Below are 16,591 nucleotides of genomic sequence, written 5' to 3' on the forward strand. Positions count from 1 at the left end.
ATTTTTACTGTGCATATTACGGCGACAACTTTGATTTATTTCGAACCATTCCAAGATCTTTGAAAATATGGAACTTCAAAGTATTTCTCAAAGGAATAATAAATTCTCGTTTGTTTCCTAAATCTGTGGATTGCGCTAAATCCAGAACCCCAGCACAATTTCCCAGGATGCCAGCACTCCTTTTTCTTCTGTAACTAATAAATGCTAGGTCACAAGATGAATTGGACTTATGGATTAGCAGAATTCCCGAGGAGAAAAGTGTATTTGTTTTGCTTATAGAAAATGCCGTAAAATGATACCAGAACACAAGAGGCGACATGAAAATCTGACTACCCTTTTTGGAATCTTGAGAGAAAATAGATAAATGGAACTGCTCTCTTATCCCTTTCTTGTTCTCTGACTTCTAAAGCTCAGAAGAATGAAGTCAGAGCAGACTTAAGCTTTGCTTTATTGTTTGCTGGGAATCTGCTGTGCTGAAATACATGTGTTTACTTTTTTTTATGTTTCTTTTATGTACATATACTTCTTTGTAACTGGTCATTCAGGTCTTTTTTTGTATACCTATTCCCATGGTATATTTAGAAATAAGATAGAATAGTAATTTTAAAATGAAATTCTTGTTCCCCAGAATACATTGTTACCATCATGTAGATGAAGAATTAACTGTATAGAGATCATATTATAAGAGGTAGACAGTGTTGTCCCTTGGCTTTTTTGAGAATCTTTTTTGCGGTCTTTCTGGTTGCTGCAAACACGTGCAACCTAACTATGAAGAAGGCTCATTTTTAGCAACAGAAATGTACTCAAATGAAGTCAACTTAATTTTTAATCATGAAGTCCATTTTTAATAGTAGACAAGCTGTGGTCATCACTTGAATTTTGAAAGAATAAAACCAAGTAAGGAAAGCTGTAACTAAAGAAATCCCGAGAGAATTTTGTATGTTAGATACTATCTAAAGAAAATCAATCTTAGATTAAGTGGTGTTAAATCTTTTAGGCTCCAGGAAAGCACTTTACTTGTCCATTTAATTAATAGCAAATTCAATAAAGAGGTTTATGTAAAGCTCTGGAGAGTTGGTTACTGCAAAAACTTAAAAGATGTGCCTTGTGACCTGGTACGTTTTGTATTCCATTGCTTTAAAGTGATAAATATAAGCAATATTTAATTATCAATTTTAATCCCCTAGTATTATCAGTATTTTTATTTAAATTAAAATAGGTCCACATTTAAGGGGCAGTGTTTACCTTTGTGTGACTTGTGTGACTCGTGGAAAGTGGTCTTGGGAGATCCTGGCCAATTTCTGGCCTTCATGGGCATCAGCGGTGCTGCTAATGTAAATGGTGCCAGTTGTTACTGTCTCATGCCATCTGTGTAGTTGCATATAGAAATGTGCTAATGATACAATATGACATGAGAGGAAAATATGTGAGTACAGAAGTGAGGTTGGCATATTGATTTATGATATATTTGAACATTTTGCAGAGGAAAAATGTAAAGAAATTAAGATACATATGTCAAGTTCTCATTAGACTCCTTTTTTCTTTGAAATCAGTCACAGCATAGTTCTTGGGCCTGACTACATTAGGACGTTTCCTAAATGCAGCAATAAGCTCAGTTTTTACTTTGTGAGAAATGGAAATAAGTATCACACTTTGTTGGTGATATTTCTTCTCACCAGATTTTCTCTCACATTTTCCTGCAATACTGGTTGTGGTAGAAGGGATCTGGAAGAGTTAGAAAGGAACAGTCTTCACTTCTTCCCTTTCCAGGGAAGAATTTTCATGAGGAAAACTTACAGGAAGAACTAACTTCCTATGACTCAACCACGTAAAATAGTTTTAGGCCTTTCAGTGGTTTGCAGTTTCTAGGAACTGGCTAATACTTAGTGTCCGCCATATTGGATTGTTTTTATATGGTAATAGCAACCTCTAGAGGCAATCAGGTTGAACTGAAATTTTTAAGAGCAGACCTGATTTAATTGTAACAAGTGTAATTTTCAGGAAGAAAACAAAAATCTCTAGGCATGAAGGCAATTGAAGAAGAAACCAGACTGTTGAAACATTTTTCTGAATCAGAATGTCAGCCTTTCATGACCTAGCTCAGGCCTTCTCTTCACGTTGAAGTCTTTGGACCCCATTCTTTCAATCTGAGCTATTGGCTCTGATATTTATGCCTCAAAAGCCACTCTGCAGTTTGGTTTGTGATATGAACCATGAGGAGCTTAACATCAAGGTCCATGTCATGCAGGTTTGTATCTGACCCTCTACCCTGCCCCTAGCTTGCCCCTCATACGGTTCATAATACATAATGCATATGGAATAGCTATAGAATGACTGAATCTTTGAATGGAAGGGACAGAAAACTATAAACCACAGTGCCATTGGTGCCCTGTTGGAGTATTTCTCAGATTTGAGCACCCATGGAGCCATCTTATACTCACATCCTAATATCTTACTGGATTCTTCTGTTTCCCTAAATTGGCTTCTTTGAGGCATTTGGAACCTGAACCATAGTTCAATTTTGGCCTATCTCCAGCACCTCCTTTTTTATGCATTCTTTTATGCTCATGGGATTCGGAAACTAATTTATTTTACCCATTTGTTTTTAGTGATAATGACCAGTTATTGAAAGATTACTATTTGCTTGGTGTATTAGTTTTTATTGCTGCCATGCCAAATTACCACAAATGTAAGTGCCCTAGACAAAACAAATGTATTCTATTTTCTAAATTTATTAATTATTTTTATTAACATGTAATGTATTATTTGCCCCAGGGGTACAGGTCCGTGAATTGTAAGGCATATTGCATTTTTTTAAGGTCAGAGTCCATTCAGGTCTCACGAGACTATAATGAAGGTGACAGCAGGACCATGTTCCTTTATGTAGTCTCTAGGGCATAATTGTTTCCTTGTTCATTCAGATGTTGGCAGTTCAATTCCCTGCTGTTATTGGGCTGAGGACAATGTCATGTTTTCAAAGTCTCCTTAATTCTAAACCTACCTCACTCTTAATTCTTATAACCTGCTGTGCTGTGCATATCCTACTACATATATGTAACACACACACGCTAATGCATTATGAGTTGTTTATTTGAAAAACCATGTTGGACCAAACGAAACATACAGTTTGCACCATTTCTCCTGGTGATCTTTATATAAATAACTTTTGTGTATTGGTGAGTAATACAGGATGCTGGTGAATTTGTTAGGTTCTATGCTAATGGCAAAGCTGTAAGTACAGAAAATATTTATTGGTAAATGTATTGTTTTCCAAGATTCTGTTCCAAAAGATAATTATTTCGCAGGTCAGCTGTGACCCTCTATCTTGATTGGGGGCTACTGATGAATATGAAACAATCCTGCTATTTTAATTTATAAAATGCTTTTAATTCTAAAATATTACTTCACAAAATAATATGCTTGTTTCATATGCTTATCACTGATACAGGTTTTTGCATTAATACTTTTTAGGATTGTGGTGTAAACAGAGGGTAATATGTGATCACTTTGGGCATCCATATTGTTTATTATAACATGCATATACAACTTTCCCAAGCTCCTATAAATCTGTATATCTTTGTTTTAGCCCATAATTATGTTTTTCTTGCTTTGGGCATTCTGTTTACATACAACTTATTTGTCCTTCTTTCAAGTGTATTAACTGTTAATAGCCATAGATGTTTGTCTTAATCATACCACTTTAGTTTTAAGTTCTCTGTGGCTCTTACTTTACAGTTGTTTCGTTGCACAGGGGAAGGTTGTGCTATGTGAATGTTCAAACAGTCATTCTGCCAACCAACCTCAGACTCAAGCCCTGTTTCCTTGTCTTGTTTTCTCAATGTCAGCTGCCATTGTGGAGGCATCATTTATTCATTGCATTTCCTCTTTATTGCAGAACCTTGATGCTCTGCATGACCACCTCGCTACTATCTACCCAGGTATGCGTGCCCCTTCCTTTAGGTGCACCGATGCAGAAAAGGGCAAAGGACTCATTCTGCACTACTACTCAGAGAGAGAAGGTCTTCAGGATATTGTCATCGGAATCATCAAAACAGTAGCTCAGCAGATACATGGCACCGAAATAGACATGAAGGTAATGGTCAGTGAGGGATACTCTTCTGAACACATCTGACATGGGGTAGTGAGCATGATAGTCCATGAATTTACCTTTAGTTAGCACTGCTGATGGAATTCGTCAGGGTATATTTTAGCCCTACCAGTGCCGTACCAGCAATATAGAAATATTTGGTCTTAGAAGTCATTCTACAGGATATTTTTTTTTCTTGTGGTGGCAGATAGCTCTTCCCAATTATACATTGCTTAAGGCAAAATGAAACCTAGTTTGCATCTCCTGTGAGCACGTACCAGCTGGGCAGCAGAAGGCTATGTGACTGGCTAAGCTGTAGTCTTTAGCATACAAAAAAACAAAAAACAAAAAACAAAACAACCATAATGTGGACAGTCAGATTCTAAAAGAATATAAAATTAGATAGTGTTTTGCTGTTTAATATTTCTTTGTAGATTTTTTTTTTTTTTTTGGTCTGTTCCCCAAATAGAGTTGGAATCTCTCATTTGATCTAAAAAATTTGCTTTTTTTTTTTTTTTTAAATTAGATTACAGGGTGAAAGAAGCCAGGTCTTCTACTTTGAAAATTGTGTTGCTATGGATAATATATGCTCTTAGCTCCGTACAATAGAGAACCATTGTTTGACTCTTTGTAACCCACAGTCTCTCCTAGTCTTTTTTTTTGTTTGTTTATTTTTTGTGCTTTTTGTGTGCTCAGCACCTTCAGCCTTGAAAGCCATCTTTCAGTTGCCCCAAGTTTGAGAAAATTCGGGAGGGGGATATCCTATTTCTGCTCTTTTTCTTTATGGATATTTCCTAGATGCCAGAGTTATGTTCTAGCACAGATACGAAGCTCAAACTTTAAGTAGCATATTAGGCCAAATAAAAATTGTAGCATTTAAATTGATGATTTTGGAAAGGCATCCCAGGCCATTCATCTAGTGATGTCATGGTAGGCTTTGTGCTTTTCTTTCTTTAGGAGTTGGTATCGATGGGGCACTTGTTGGTGATTCCGAGGTCCAGTCTTAGTTTTTCTATAGCTAGAGACTGGGACTCTATATAACATGACATTATCAAATCCAGAGACATTTAAAAGTGAAATTAAAACCTTGGGCAAAGAATCAAAATTTATCCATGATTAGGAGTCTCACTGGAATTTAGTCAAAATACTAGAATATGCCTTTCATTTCTAATCCTGGCACCAAGCTAACATTGCATCTCTATTAAGTGAGCCTTCATCAGGGGCTTTATTCCCACTGTGTCTAACTACTCTTGTTTTGTTTTGTTTTGTTTAGGCAAGTTGAGCAAGAGACAAACACATAAAAACTTCAGGAAAGAAACACAAAACATACTTGGATACTGCCGTTGCTATGGTTAGCATATCTATTATGGAAGGTGGACAGCCATTAGCATACTCTATATAAAATTCAAGTTTTTACTTAGTTACATGGTTTAATTACATAGCTTTATACGTTATTTAGGTTGCCTTATGGCCTTTAATATTTCAAGTACTCCACCACAGAATTCTGAAATGTTTTCATTTTTAGTTATGTTTTGTATATTTAATTTTTGTCAAAGGCACTGTTTTAATTTCCCAAAGTATTCTTATGTCAAATCTGTAAGCTTAACAGGTCTGGAGCTACCAGACAATTTAACTACTTAAGGAATATTATACCATGTCAAGAAGTAATATACCAAGGACACGTTAAAAACATGATCGGAGAGCAACTCATTTTGACAATTTAATCAAAGCAAAAGAGCAGAAATGAGGAATTAATTAGTAGATTTAGGTTGTATATAATTCAGTTTCTGTATCTAAAATGGAATCAGAGCAGAACACCAAAGTTAGGCTTGAATTTTTAGACTGACTCTTACTTCATTTATGGAACTTTAGAGAAATCAACCTTAGAGGGGCAGAATGTTGAAATCATAAATAAGACTAATATTTAGCCAGTGTAGTTGATTAGTATGACACTGAGAGTAGGAATGTTCTGATTCCAGCAGGAAACTGCATTTGAGAGAATATATACAATGGCGTCCATGTTAACTGTGATTTGTTCTGTAGTCTCAGAGTGTGCTGCGTTGAACTCCTGAACAAAAAGTGAAAAGCAGCAACATTCTGCTTTCATTTAGCTATAAATGAAAAACAAAAAAGTTGCCCCAGCTACTTCCCATTTGGATCTGGCCACAGTTGAGATATAGTATTTCCCCTTATAAGGGGATGCATTTTTTTGTAGTTTCTTAAGCTCAAAACAAAAACAAAACCCAAAAACCCTCTATACCTTAATAATGTATTTGCCTATGAATAATATCTTTATTTATTTATTTATTTATTTTAAGATTTTACTTATCCATTTGTCAGAGAGGGAGAGAGAGAGAGGGCGCACAAGCGGGGGAGCAGCAGAAGGAGAAGCTGAGCACGGAGCCCAATATGGGATCATGACCTGAGCTGAAGGCAGATATTTAACCGACTGAGCCACCCAGAGATCCCCAATATTTTAGAAATGTAGTTATTTTTTTTAAGCTATAGAACTTTACTCATTCTTATGGTTACTTCCTTAGAATGACTTCCTAGGTTTGAAATTAAATCAGAGAATGTATAATTTTGGGGGGATTACTTATATATTATCAATCTACCCTTCAGAAAGTTTAATCGAGATCCCCTCCCACTAGTGGTATTTGAGATGATTCTTTTTCTGGTCTTACCCAATTTGGTATTTTGTATAATTGCCAACTGATGGATGAAAATGACATTGCATGCAATTTTTAAAAGATTTTATTGTTTATTTATTTAGTGGGAGCAGGGGGAGGGGCAGAGGGAGACGGAATCTCAAGCAGATTCCTCGCTGAGTTCAGAGCCCAACATGGGGCTTGATTTCATGATCCAGAGATCATGACCTGAGCCAAAAGCAAGTCAGGTGCTTAACCAGCTGAACCACCCAGGCGCCCTGATATTGCATATATTTTAAAATATGTATCTCCATTGTTTCATTTCCCTCTGTGAATATCATTTTTTATCATATTAAATAGAGCCACTTTGTATGATTGGTAGTTCATTTACTGAACCAAGTGTACCTGGCTGAGTGGGCTGAGCCTATAAGACAAAGGTGGTACTTTTCTCCTCATTCTATCCAGGAGGCTGTCTGGGTTACTTAAAGGACCTATACCAGATTTTCAGTTTTATTACAAATAATCATTCAGTCTTTAATTTACATTGAACAAGACAATGTCCATAAATAGTGTCCTATTTAAGACATACATAGCATTTCCGTATATTCATATTTTCTAATTAACCATTCTTATAGCCAGTGTCTTAAGTGTTCAGATATTTTCACTAAACTGAAATGCAGATAATCAACACCATCTCTCCCCTTTGGAATCCAGGTTATTCAGCAAAGAAATGAAGAATGTGATCATACTCAGTTTTTAATTGAAGAAAAAGAGTCAAAAGAAGAAGACTTCTATGAAGATCTTGATAGATTTGAAGAAAATGGTACCCAGGAATCACGCATCAGCCCCTATACCTTCTGCAAAGCTTTTCCTTTTCACATAATATTTGACCGGGACCTAGTGGTTACTCAGTGCGGCAATGCCATCTACAGAGTGCTTCCCCAGGTAAAAGGACCTCAAACTGCCTTAAGGCCTGAGACAAAAGGCTGTGAAGGCGCCATTGTTCCACATGGCCATTTATTCATTCAACGCACTGAGTGTGTTGCATGTAATGTGCAGGACATCATACATCATAAATTTGTCACCTGTGAGCTAAGTATATTTCAGCATATGCAACTTTCCCTAGGAGAACTACTTACTTATTTTTCTGTTTCAGTCACTTACAGGGACAGTGGGAAAATTATATGGGAATGCTTTTTTTTTTTTTTTAAATGAGAAAATGGGTGATTTTCCGGTAACAAGCATCTTTCACTTATTTATTCATTGAATGACTATATGCTGACTGAAAATACCTTTCAAAGTCAGTCTTTGACATTTGCAGGGAAGAGAGAGGAATTATACAAACACTAAAGAGGGAAGTGATAGATTCTCCTGGGGTTGAGCAGAGCCTCGAAGGAAAACAGTTGGGGTGCATTTACCTTGGGTTATTCAGACCATTTGAAAAATCCTTTCTATTTTTCCCTCTCACCTAACTAACTTTGAAGTTGTATCCAACACATTGGAAATACTTCCCACTTGTAGTTAAAGAGCCTTACTAATGGTGGATTAGCCCAGACGGGCTCTGTTGTAGACTTACCCATCCAGAAGTAGGGTAGTATGCAGCATGGGCTCCTGTGCCGGGCCTGCCTCCCTTTCACTGTATGAATGTGAGCCCGTTACCTCGCCTTTCTCTGCCTATTTCCCCTTCATTATGGTGTGAGGAGACAGAGTGCATAAAGAACTTTTGGTCCAGTGTCTAAGCAATTATTAACTGTTACCCATTACTATTATTAGCTGTCTCTTAATAAAGGATGAGTGTTTTCTGGTGGTTTTTCTACTTAAATTTCATCATAACCCACAGGCATTTGATACCTCACACTACCTTTTAAAAAGTCACATTTCTATTATTTCTTCTTCCAAAATGCTTCTCTTACTTATAGAAGCCTATATTGGGATATGAGTACTCTGAAGCCATATTCGGTTTTGTGTTCATGCAACGATATGATGTCCGTTTGATTGCTGAGTGACATAGGTCGAGACAGGAGCCCATGGTTGAGGCAATTCCCATACCATATGATTATGGTTTTCTATTTTTAAGTCTTATTGAGCTGGCTTAATCTAATCTCAAATCGTAAGAATTATTTCAGCTAATCCCATGTTCTTTCCCTTTCATCTACATTTTAGCTCCAGCCTGGGAACTGCAGCCTGTTGTCTGTCTTCTCTCTCGTTCGTCCTCATATTGACATTAGTTTCCATGGGATCCTTTCACACATCAATACGGTTTTCGTCCTGAGAAGTAAGGTAATCAAGATACTTCTTTCAGTGTGAGTGAGTAAGGGATGTTTCAAATTAGAAGTGGCCCCAAGGGAAAGATAGCTACTTTACCTTTCTGTGATATGGAGGAACTATAGACAGATCCCCCCAAAACATCAGAGGGAGTACTATTTCTTTTTTGTTTGTTTGTTTTGTTTTGTTTTTTAAGATTTTATTTATTTATTTGACAGACAGAGATCACAAGTAGGCAGAGAGGCAGGCAGAGAGAGAGAGGAGGAAGCAGGCTCCCCGCAGAGCAGGGAGCCTGATGTGGGGCTCCATCCCAGGACCTGGGATCATGACCTGAGCCGAAGGCAGAGGCTTTAACCCACTGAGCCACCCAGGTGCCCCCAGAGGGAGTACTATTTCAAAGGAAGCGTTACTGATTCTTGGTTTGCCTGAGGGGCAGTGGGACTCTTATCAACAGATCAGAATTAACAAAAATAAGTTTTGAGACTGTCTCATTGGGACAACTCAGTTTCACGTAATAAAACAAATATCTTTTACTTCCTTAAACTACCATGTGCTATTTTAGAAATCAAAACTGATAAAGAATGTTCTTTTAAACTTCAACCAAAGTCCTGATTTAATTCTTCCTTAAATTGTCCATTATTCTTCATGCCATTTTTGTGGGAAAATAAAAGTGATAACATATTCATCCAGTTGATTATTTAGGTAGCACCCAGATCTCATAGTTTCTGTTCTTCAGACTAGTGCAGCCAAAGTGTCTTGGAGTAAACATCCTGTCCTTCCTGTGGCCCTCGCAAAGGCCTTACCCACACATGTTTGACGTATTTGGAACTATTCCCTGTTACTCTGTGAATGAAGGCATAGGGAATGGAGGCTCTTGGGTTGTTCTTTGCTGGAACTTAGTATTATATGTTGTAGCCATCCTGGAGAATCAGAAGTATGACTCATGGAAGCTTTCAACAAGTATGCCAACAGTAGTACAGCTGTTGTCTTTTTGGGTTCAAAGGAGCCAGTCAACTCACTTTTCTGCCCTGTTTGCCAGGTAGCCAACTTTGCTTAATACCTGGTACCATTTTGGTGAAATGTCCTTCCTCATCTACATGGTGCATTTATTCTCCTTTATGGTTTGGTAGGAAGTGAAGCATGCCTGTCCTTATTTTTTTTACTGAACTGTAAGGAAAAAAGGTACTAGTTAATGGTTATGTCTTGCCTTTTCAAGGAAGGATTGTTGGATGTCGAGAAATTAGAATGTGAGGATGAGCTGACTGGGACTGAGATCAGCTGCTTACGTCTTAAGGGTCAAATGATCTACTTACCTGAAGCAGATAGCATACTTTTTCTGTGTTCACCAAGGTAATCATTTTTTTTTGATTAATTATAATGGATATAAATACCTATCTTTAGCTAACAGAAATTCGGTAACATTTTATTTAATCATTTTATTTAATCATTTACACTACGTGATCGAAGTGTAATTAGATTTTACAACCCTTGTTTATATACCTCTCTATAACAAGGATAATTTCATTTAACACTTGTAATAAGCTCAGAAGAAATCATGTATTCTTTTTTATTTGCCCTGCCTTAATCAGCTTGCTGAGCGTTTATGCCATTGGATCATGGAAAAATCCAATCTGCAGGTAGTTAATTCTATAGCTTTATACCTTCCAACGGAGTGTCACATAGAAAAACAATTCTGTAGAGCATCTGATATGATGGTGTGAATACATGGATGTATTTGGCACCGAGAAATTACTTTTTAAAAATATTTCTGGATTTGAACAATTTTATATAAAAAATATATAGCAACTTTAATCAGGATTCACTATTCAAAATATATTACACTGAAACTTATGTAAATTATGTTATTTATAATAACCATCAGAGGAAAGTAAAACTATAGGATGCTGTGTTTCCAGTTTGACAAAACATTTTACTAAAAGATGCATGGGAACTCACAATAAGAAAACTATATCTACATTTACTTAGAAAAATAGAAAAAGGTAACAGACTTGTTAGGTGATATTTTATGTATTTGTAGCTCTGCATAACTGAAAGCTATGCATGTTATTTAGTTAATACATTCAGTTAAGTATGTTTTGGTGAGCTATTGGCTAAAAATTTAAAGTTCACCATGGTCACTTTTCATTTAAATATACTGCCTTAAAATCTCTGAAAAACATAAGGAACTTTGTAGAACTTCAATAAGCTATTAAAGACTATGTAAGACTAAGGACTTTTTTCCTGAGAATATGCATCATGAAAATAAAAGAGGCAAAAATTAGAGAACATAAATTCTTTATATTTTTTAGTCACCCACATTGATCTACCATATTTCATTGGCTGTCCCTAAGTTTTTTTCTTCTGCCTCTTTTCCAGTTGAACTTTAGTAGAATGAGAACTTTTCAGTAGGGACAGTTTCTATTCATGGAGATAAAGTTCTCTTGGGGAACAGAAGCAGACAATTTGGAGTCTTTTTGTTAATTGCCATATGCAGAAATACACATAGTGACACATTCACGGTTTGTCATGTGGTACCTGTCCATGTGTATAGAAAGGTTTGTTTTCACATTAAGTGAGATCACCTAAAAGCAGTTTTACTTGTAAAGTAAATAATTTCAAGACAATTAGTTTAACTTTAGAAAAAATATGTTAATAGTTCATTAAAATAATAAGTAAATTTATAGAAAAGTGAGACATAATTTGATTGTTTTCTCACTCAATATGTACATTTTCAGCCATTTTCATTTTAAGCTTATAATCTTTTTATTTTCTCTGCTCATGGTCTTGTCTACCATTTGTCAGATGATCTGGCCTCTCTTCAGATGGGTCTATTCTGAAAGTGAGCTTTAACATACATATGCATTTTAACACAATCTAAAGAGACCATGTGCTTCATTAGTAAACTTTTAGATCATTTTATTTCTCTATATTGACATGCTAATTTATGCTTTCATTTGTGGACATTTCTGCTGAGAATATGTAAGAAGAAGACATTTTATCAGTCCAAAATTCTTCAGTAAAGTCAATACTTGTTATATCATTTTAGAGAAATTCTTATTGGGAATGCCCAGAAGTAATTACTTTATATTTAAATAATTGAAACCAATAATGTAACCTTAAGACATTTTAACCAAAAAATAAGATTTTACAAAGCAGTCGCTTACCAGATCATAGCTGAATCAGTAAATATTAGTATGCTATTCTAAAAATAACAGGTAAAAAAAATAAATTAGAGAGATGCATAAAATCTAGCAGGATTAAATAATGTTTCAAAAATGAGAAAAATTTTCAAAGGAAACAAGAGTAGTAGAAATTAGAACCAGAAGGGAGAGTAGCACATAAAATACATGTCAAAGAGTTATAAATACATAATATACATGCGGAAGATACAATTTGATTGTAAACTTTTAATCATTGCGTCTAAGAGGGAAAATTAACCAGTTACATAAGGCCAAAATGAACTGGTTTCTCAAGAGAGGCACTATTATCCCTGTAGCAGAGGGTAAAAGGACATTTTTCTTCATCTCTTTATAATGAGGGGGAAATGCGATAGCAGTGAATAACAGTCTCGTGTTAAATACCCGATCAGGTCGCACCGGACAGGTTTCTACCTTATCTTGCCATTTACGCCGATGGCACCAAAAGTGTGATTTGGCAAAATGTATATCAAGTTCATCACTGCTTTTTGATAGATTTTTAATATATAAAAGAATGAAGTCATAACCTTCATGTGACTCCCCCAATTTTCTTGTCTGTAGCCTCACCTGTTGAATGGGTAGGAGGAACTGAATGGTAGAAGGTGACAGGATTATACTCCTTGACAGTTACCAGGCTCGGGATTATCATGTAGACAAGTTGGCACTGATTTTGCCTCATTTCCCTGTATAACAGTGTGATGAATCTGGACGATCTGACACGGAGAGGTCTGTATCTGAGTGACATCCCTCTGCACGACGCCACACGCGACCTCGTTCTTTTGGGAGAACAATTCAGGGAGGAATACAAACTGACCCAGGAACTGGAAATCCTCACAGACCGGCTGCAGCTCACATTAAGAGCCTTGGAAGATGAAAAGAAAAAGACAGATACGTAAGAATGAAGCCTCATGGTGAAGGAAGGGCTTTATATAGTGTGACTCCACTACAGTTAAGTCTGATCAGCACACCAGAGAGGCATGAAACCCACGGTAGCTCCCGAGTAGTAAATAAAACCTTCTGTGTCACTTAAAAAAGAAATTATGCACACAGAAATAAGTCAGTCTTAATGGTAGTGGGAATATGTCTTCAGTTTTTACGTTGAAAGAACAGATGCCAAAATATCTCTCTTGGAAAATCAGTACAATAATTCAAACGCGTCTTTAAATTGGATCTCTCCATTCATTCATTCCTTCACGTGAGAACTATGTACTGAGCAACCTCTGTGTGCCGGGGGCTGGGTGGGTTCTGAGGGTTATGAGAAACACTGTCCTTAGAATAGGCCTTTGTCTTTTAAAGGACTCTCAGAGTCTAGGTTATTTTAGGGCTTGGCAGATAGGAATTTGACAGATTATGATGTCATCTGTAATCACAACAATTATATCTGTAATGAGATATGTTAACAAAAATAACAAAATCTGGGGTGCCTGGATGGTTCAGTCAGTTTAGCGTCAGACTCTTGGTTTTGGCTCAGGCCATGATGTCAGGGTTGTGAGATTGAGTCCCGTTTCAGGCTCTGTGGTCAGTGGGGAGTCTGCTTGTAAGATTCTCTTTCTTTTTGCTCCTCACCCGCCACATGTTCTCTCTCTCCCTCAAATAAATAAATCTTAAAAAAAAAAAAAGACAAAATCGAAAACTCCTATTTTTCTGTGAATGGTGTATTAAGTTGTGAAATACTGAACAAATAGCATTAAAGGTAATACTTCCTTAAGTATCAATAACTTCAAAAAATATATGATATAATTAAAACTTAAGGAATACAATTGTGCCTTTTGTGTGTGCTTCTGAATAAGATAAATAGAATTTTAATAAATTAAAATGCTATACTGGGGGTGCCTGGGTGGCTCAGTGGGTTAAAGCCTCTGCCTTAGGCTCAGGTCATGATGCCAAGGTCCTGGGATGGAGCCCCACATCGGGCTCTCTGCTCCGCGGGGAGCCTGCTTCCTCCTCTCTCTCTGCCTACTTGTGATCTCTGTCAAATAAATAAATAAGATCTTTAAAAGAAATAAAAATAAAATAAAATGCTATATTGGCATCTTTATAGGAACTTTTAGACTCAAAATGGATACATAAAAGCCCATGAATTTTGTGATCTGATCATTTCATGCCAATAGTTTTCCATGTCATGGGAGAAAAGAAAAACCTTAAAAAAAAAGGTAATACTTCATTTTCAAGAAATTCATTTGAATAGCAGTGTGCATACTACTTGGTCTCATTTGCATATTTTAGTTAAAGGCACTAAATCACTGGAGTTTCATAAGAGATTTTACCCAGGGTCTTGTGTGTTCATTTTTAGAAACATTTTTTTTGTATCTTTGCATTTTATTTTATTTATTTATTTTTTTAAGATTTTATTTATTTATTTGTCAGAGAGAGAGCGAGCGAGAGCGAGCACAGGCAGACAGAGTGGAAGGCAGAGTCAGAGGGAGAAGCAGGCTCCCTGCGGAGCAAGGAGCCCGATGTGGGACTCAATCCCAGGACTCTGGGATCATGACCTGAGCCGAAGGCAGCTGCTTAACCAACTGAGCCACCCAGGCGTCCCTTGTGTGTTCATTTTTAATGTGATATAATTGGCAACTGTCTTGGAAAGTTGGACTGATCTGTCTTACTTCCTATAAAAGCTATTTCATTCTTGAGCACCCATATATATAGATAACAGCATCAGTTTCTGTACTTTTCTTTCCATTAATACATGTGTAGCTGCCCTTGGATGAATGCTGTGCCCACATATAAACACACCAGTTAACTATTTATTGATAGTATGGATGACATAGAGAATGCCATTCAAAGTCCATCTTTATCCTTAGCTGCTTAATTCACTTGTCTTGACCCTTGTATGAGGAAACTGAAAGCTATGTGTAGTTTCTTTGAGACCTCTTCACTTCCCTTGTGACCCTAAGTGAACTCCTTAGTCTACCAGGTATTTTGCGAATTTCAGGAAGTCCCTAGGGCAGGTAGCTCAATTTCCTCCTGCTGCTTGAAAACCAATTCAAACTGTATCCTTTACTGGTGAGTGGTACAACTTCATCCCTGAAAATAACATATTTTATGAAGCCTGTACGATTAAATTTAGCATGGTATGCCTCTGGCTCTAGGGAAGAAAAAGGCAGAGAAGCCTCATTTGTTCTGCTGGGTCCTCATGCCAAGAGACATCGATCACCCTAGTTTCTGCTTCTCTCCTGTCATCCCTCAGCCCTCATCCCCTTCCTCTGTGTTTACCACACTTGCCTCTCAGCGTAATCCCTGAAGTCATCAAAGTAATCTCCATATTGCCTGTAGAAATACAATCCGTTTCTTGCCTAGTTCAGTCTTCATCTGTTTTATCATTGTCTTATGGAAGAGTGAGTCATGAATGAGACTGGGGAGAAATCTACTGTTTATTTATTTTTAAGATTTTTATTTATTTATTTGACACAGAGAGAGAGTAAGGGAGAGAGAGAGAGAGAGAGAGCACAAGCAGGGGTAGGGGCAGAGGGAGAGGGAGAAGCAGACTCCCCACTGAGCAGGGATCCCAAAGTGAGACTCGATCCCAGGACCCTGGGATCATGACCTGAGTGGAAGGCAGGTGCTTAACAGACTGAGCCACTGAGGTGCCCAGAAATCTACTTCTTTTAATATTATTTACACAAATTCAGGTAGATTTCTTATTCCTAAGAGATAAATGTGCCCCTGGTATTTTGCTACTCAGACAGTGTTTTAAGTGCTAGTGATAACAGCTTTCAAACTGTGAACCATAATGGTGGGTCAGAATTCAGTACCACAGATGAAAACTTTGTCCTATTACCAGTCTTCCACTTTGCCTGTTTATTTGTTTGACTTATTTTCATTTGGCATGAACTGGTTTGGATTTGCAGTTGTTGTATGTGATGAAAACAAATAAATTACGGTATCTTCGATACCTCCCTTACATATATGGCCAGTAATGGGTGTCCTATTACCACTCCAGAATTTTACTGTACACACGATATCAAAGCTCTAGGAGGTGGACAGTAGAAGCACTAAGGCTCTTCCCATCATTTCTTACTGTGGCTTTTTCCCCACGCCGCTGAACTGAACAGGTTGCTATATTCTGTCCTCCCTCCGTCTGTTGCCAATGAGCTGAGACACAAGCGTCCGGTGCCTGCCAAAAGATACGACAATGTGACCATCCTCTTCAGCGGCATCGTGGGCTTCAATGCTTTCTGTAGCAAGCACGCATCTGGAGAAGGGGCCATGAAGATTGTTAACCTCCTTAATGACCTCTACACCAGATTTGACACATTGACTGACTCTCGGAAAAATCCATTTGTTTATAAGGCAAGTCCAGGTCATATCCTAATGTAGGACTCTTTGGAGTCTGAATTCCAAGGCCCTACACTCAGAGACATCACAAGCACCTTCTCTGATTCTAGCCATAT

At 37.2% G+C, this 16,591-nt stretch overlaps 1 protein-coding gene across 2 annotated transcripts in view; it reads left to right on the forward strand.

Moving 5' to 3' along the window:
• Positions 1–16,591, forward strand: part of GUCY1B1 (guanylate cyclase 1 soluble subunit beta 1) — a 47,551-nt gene that overhangs the window by 26,350 nt on the left and 4,610 nt on the right. For both annotated transcript variants that reach the window (XM_082726803.1, XM_082726802.1), the window contains 6 exons: positions 3,896–4,093; positions 7,450–7,680; positions 8,899–9,015; positions 10,217–10,350; positions 12,892–13,089; positions 16,253–16,490. In XM_082726803.1, the coding sequence (XP_082582929.1) occupies positions 3,896–4,093; positions 7,450–7,680; positions 8,899–9,015; positions 10,217–10,350; positions 12,892–13,089; positions 16,253–16,490 (1,116 nt within the window). The remainder of the gene's footprint in view (positions 1–3,895; positions 4,094–7,449; positions 7,681–8,898; positions 9,016–10,216; positions 10,351–12,891; positions 13,090–16,252; positions 16,491–16,591) is intronic.

This window comes from Mustela nivalis (genome assembly GCF_964662115.1).
Source record: "Mustela nivalis genome assembly, chromosome: 4".
NCBI classification, from domain to species: domain Eukaryota; kingdom Metazoa; phylum Chordata; class Mammalia; order Carnivora; family Mustelidae; genus Mustela; species Mustela nivalis.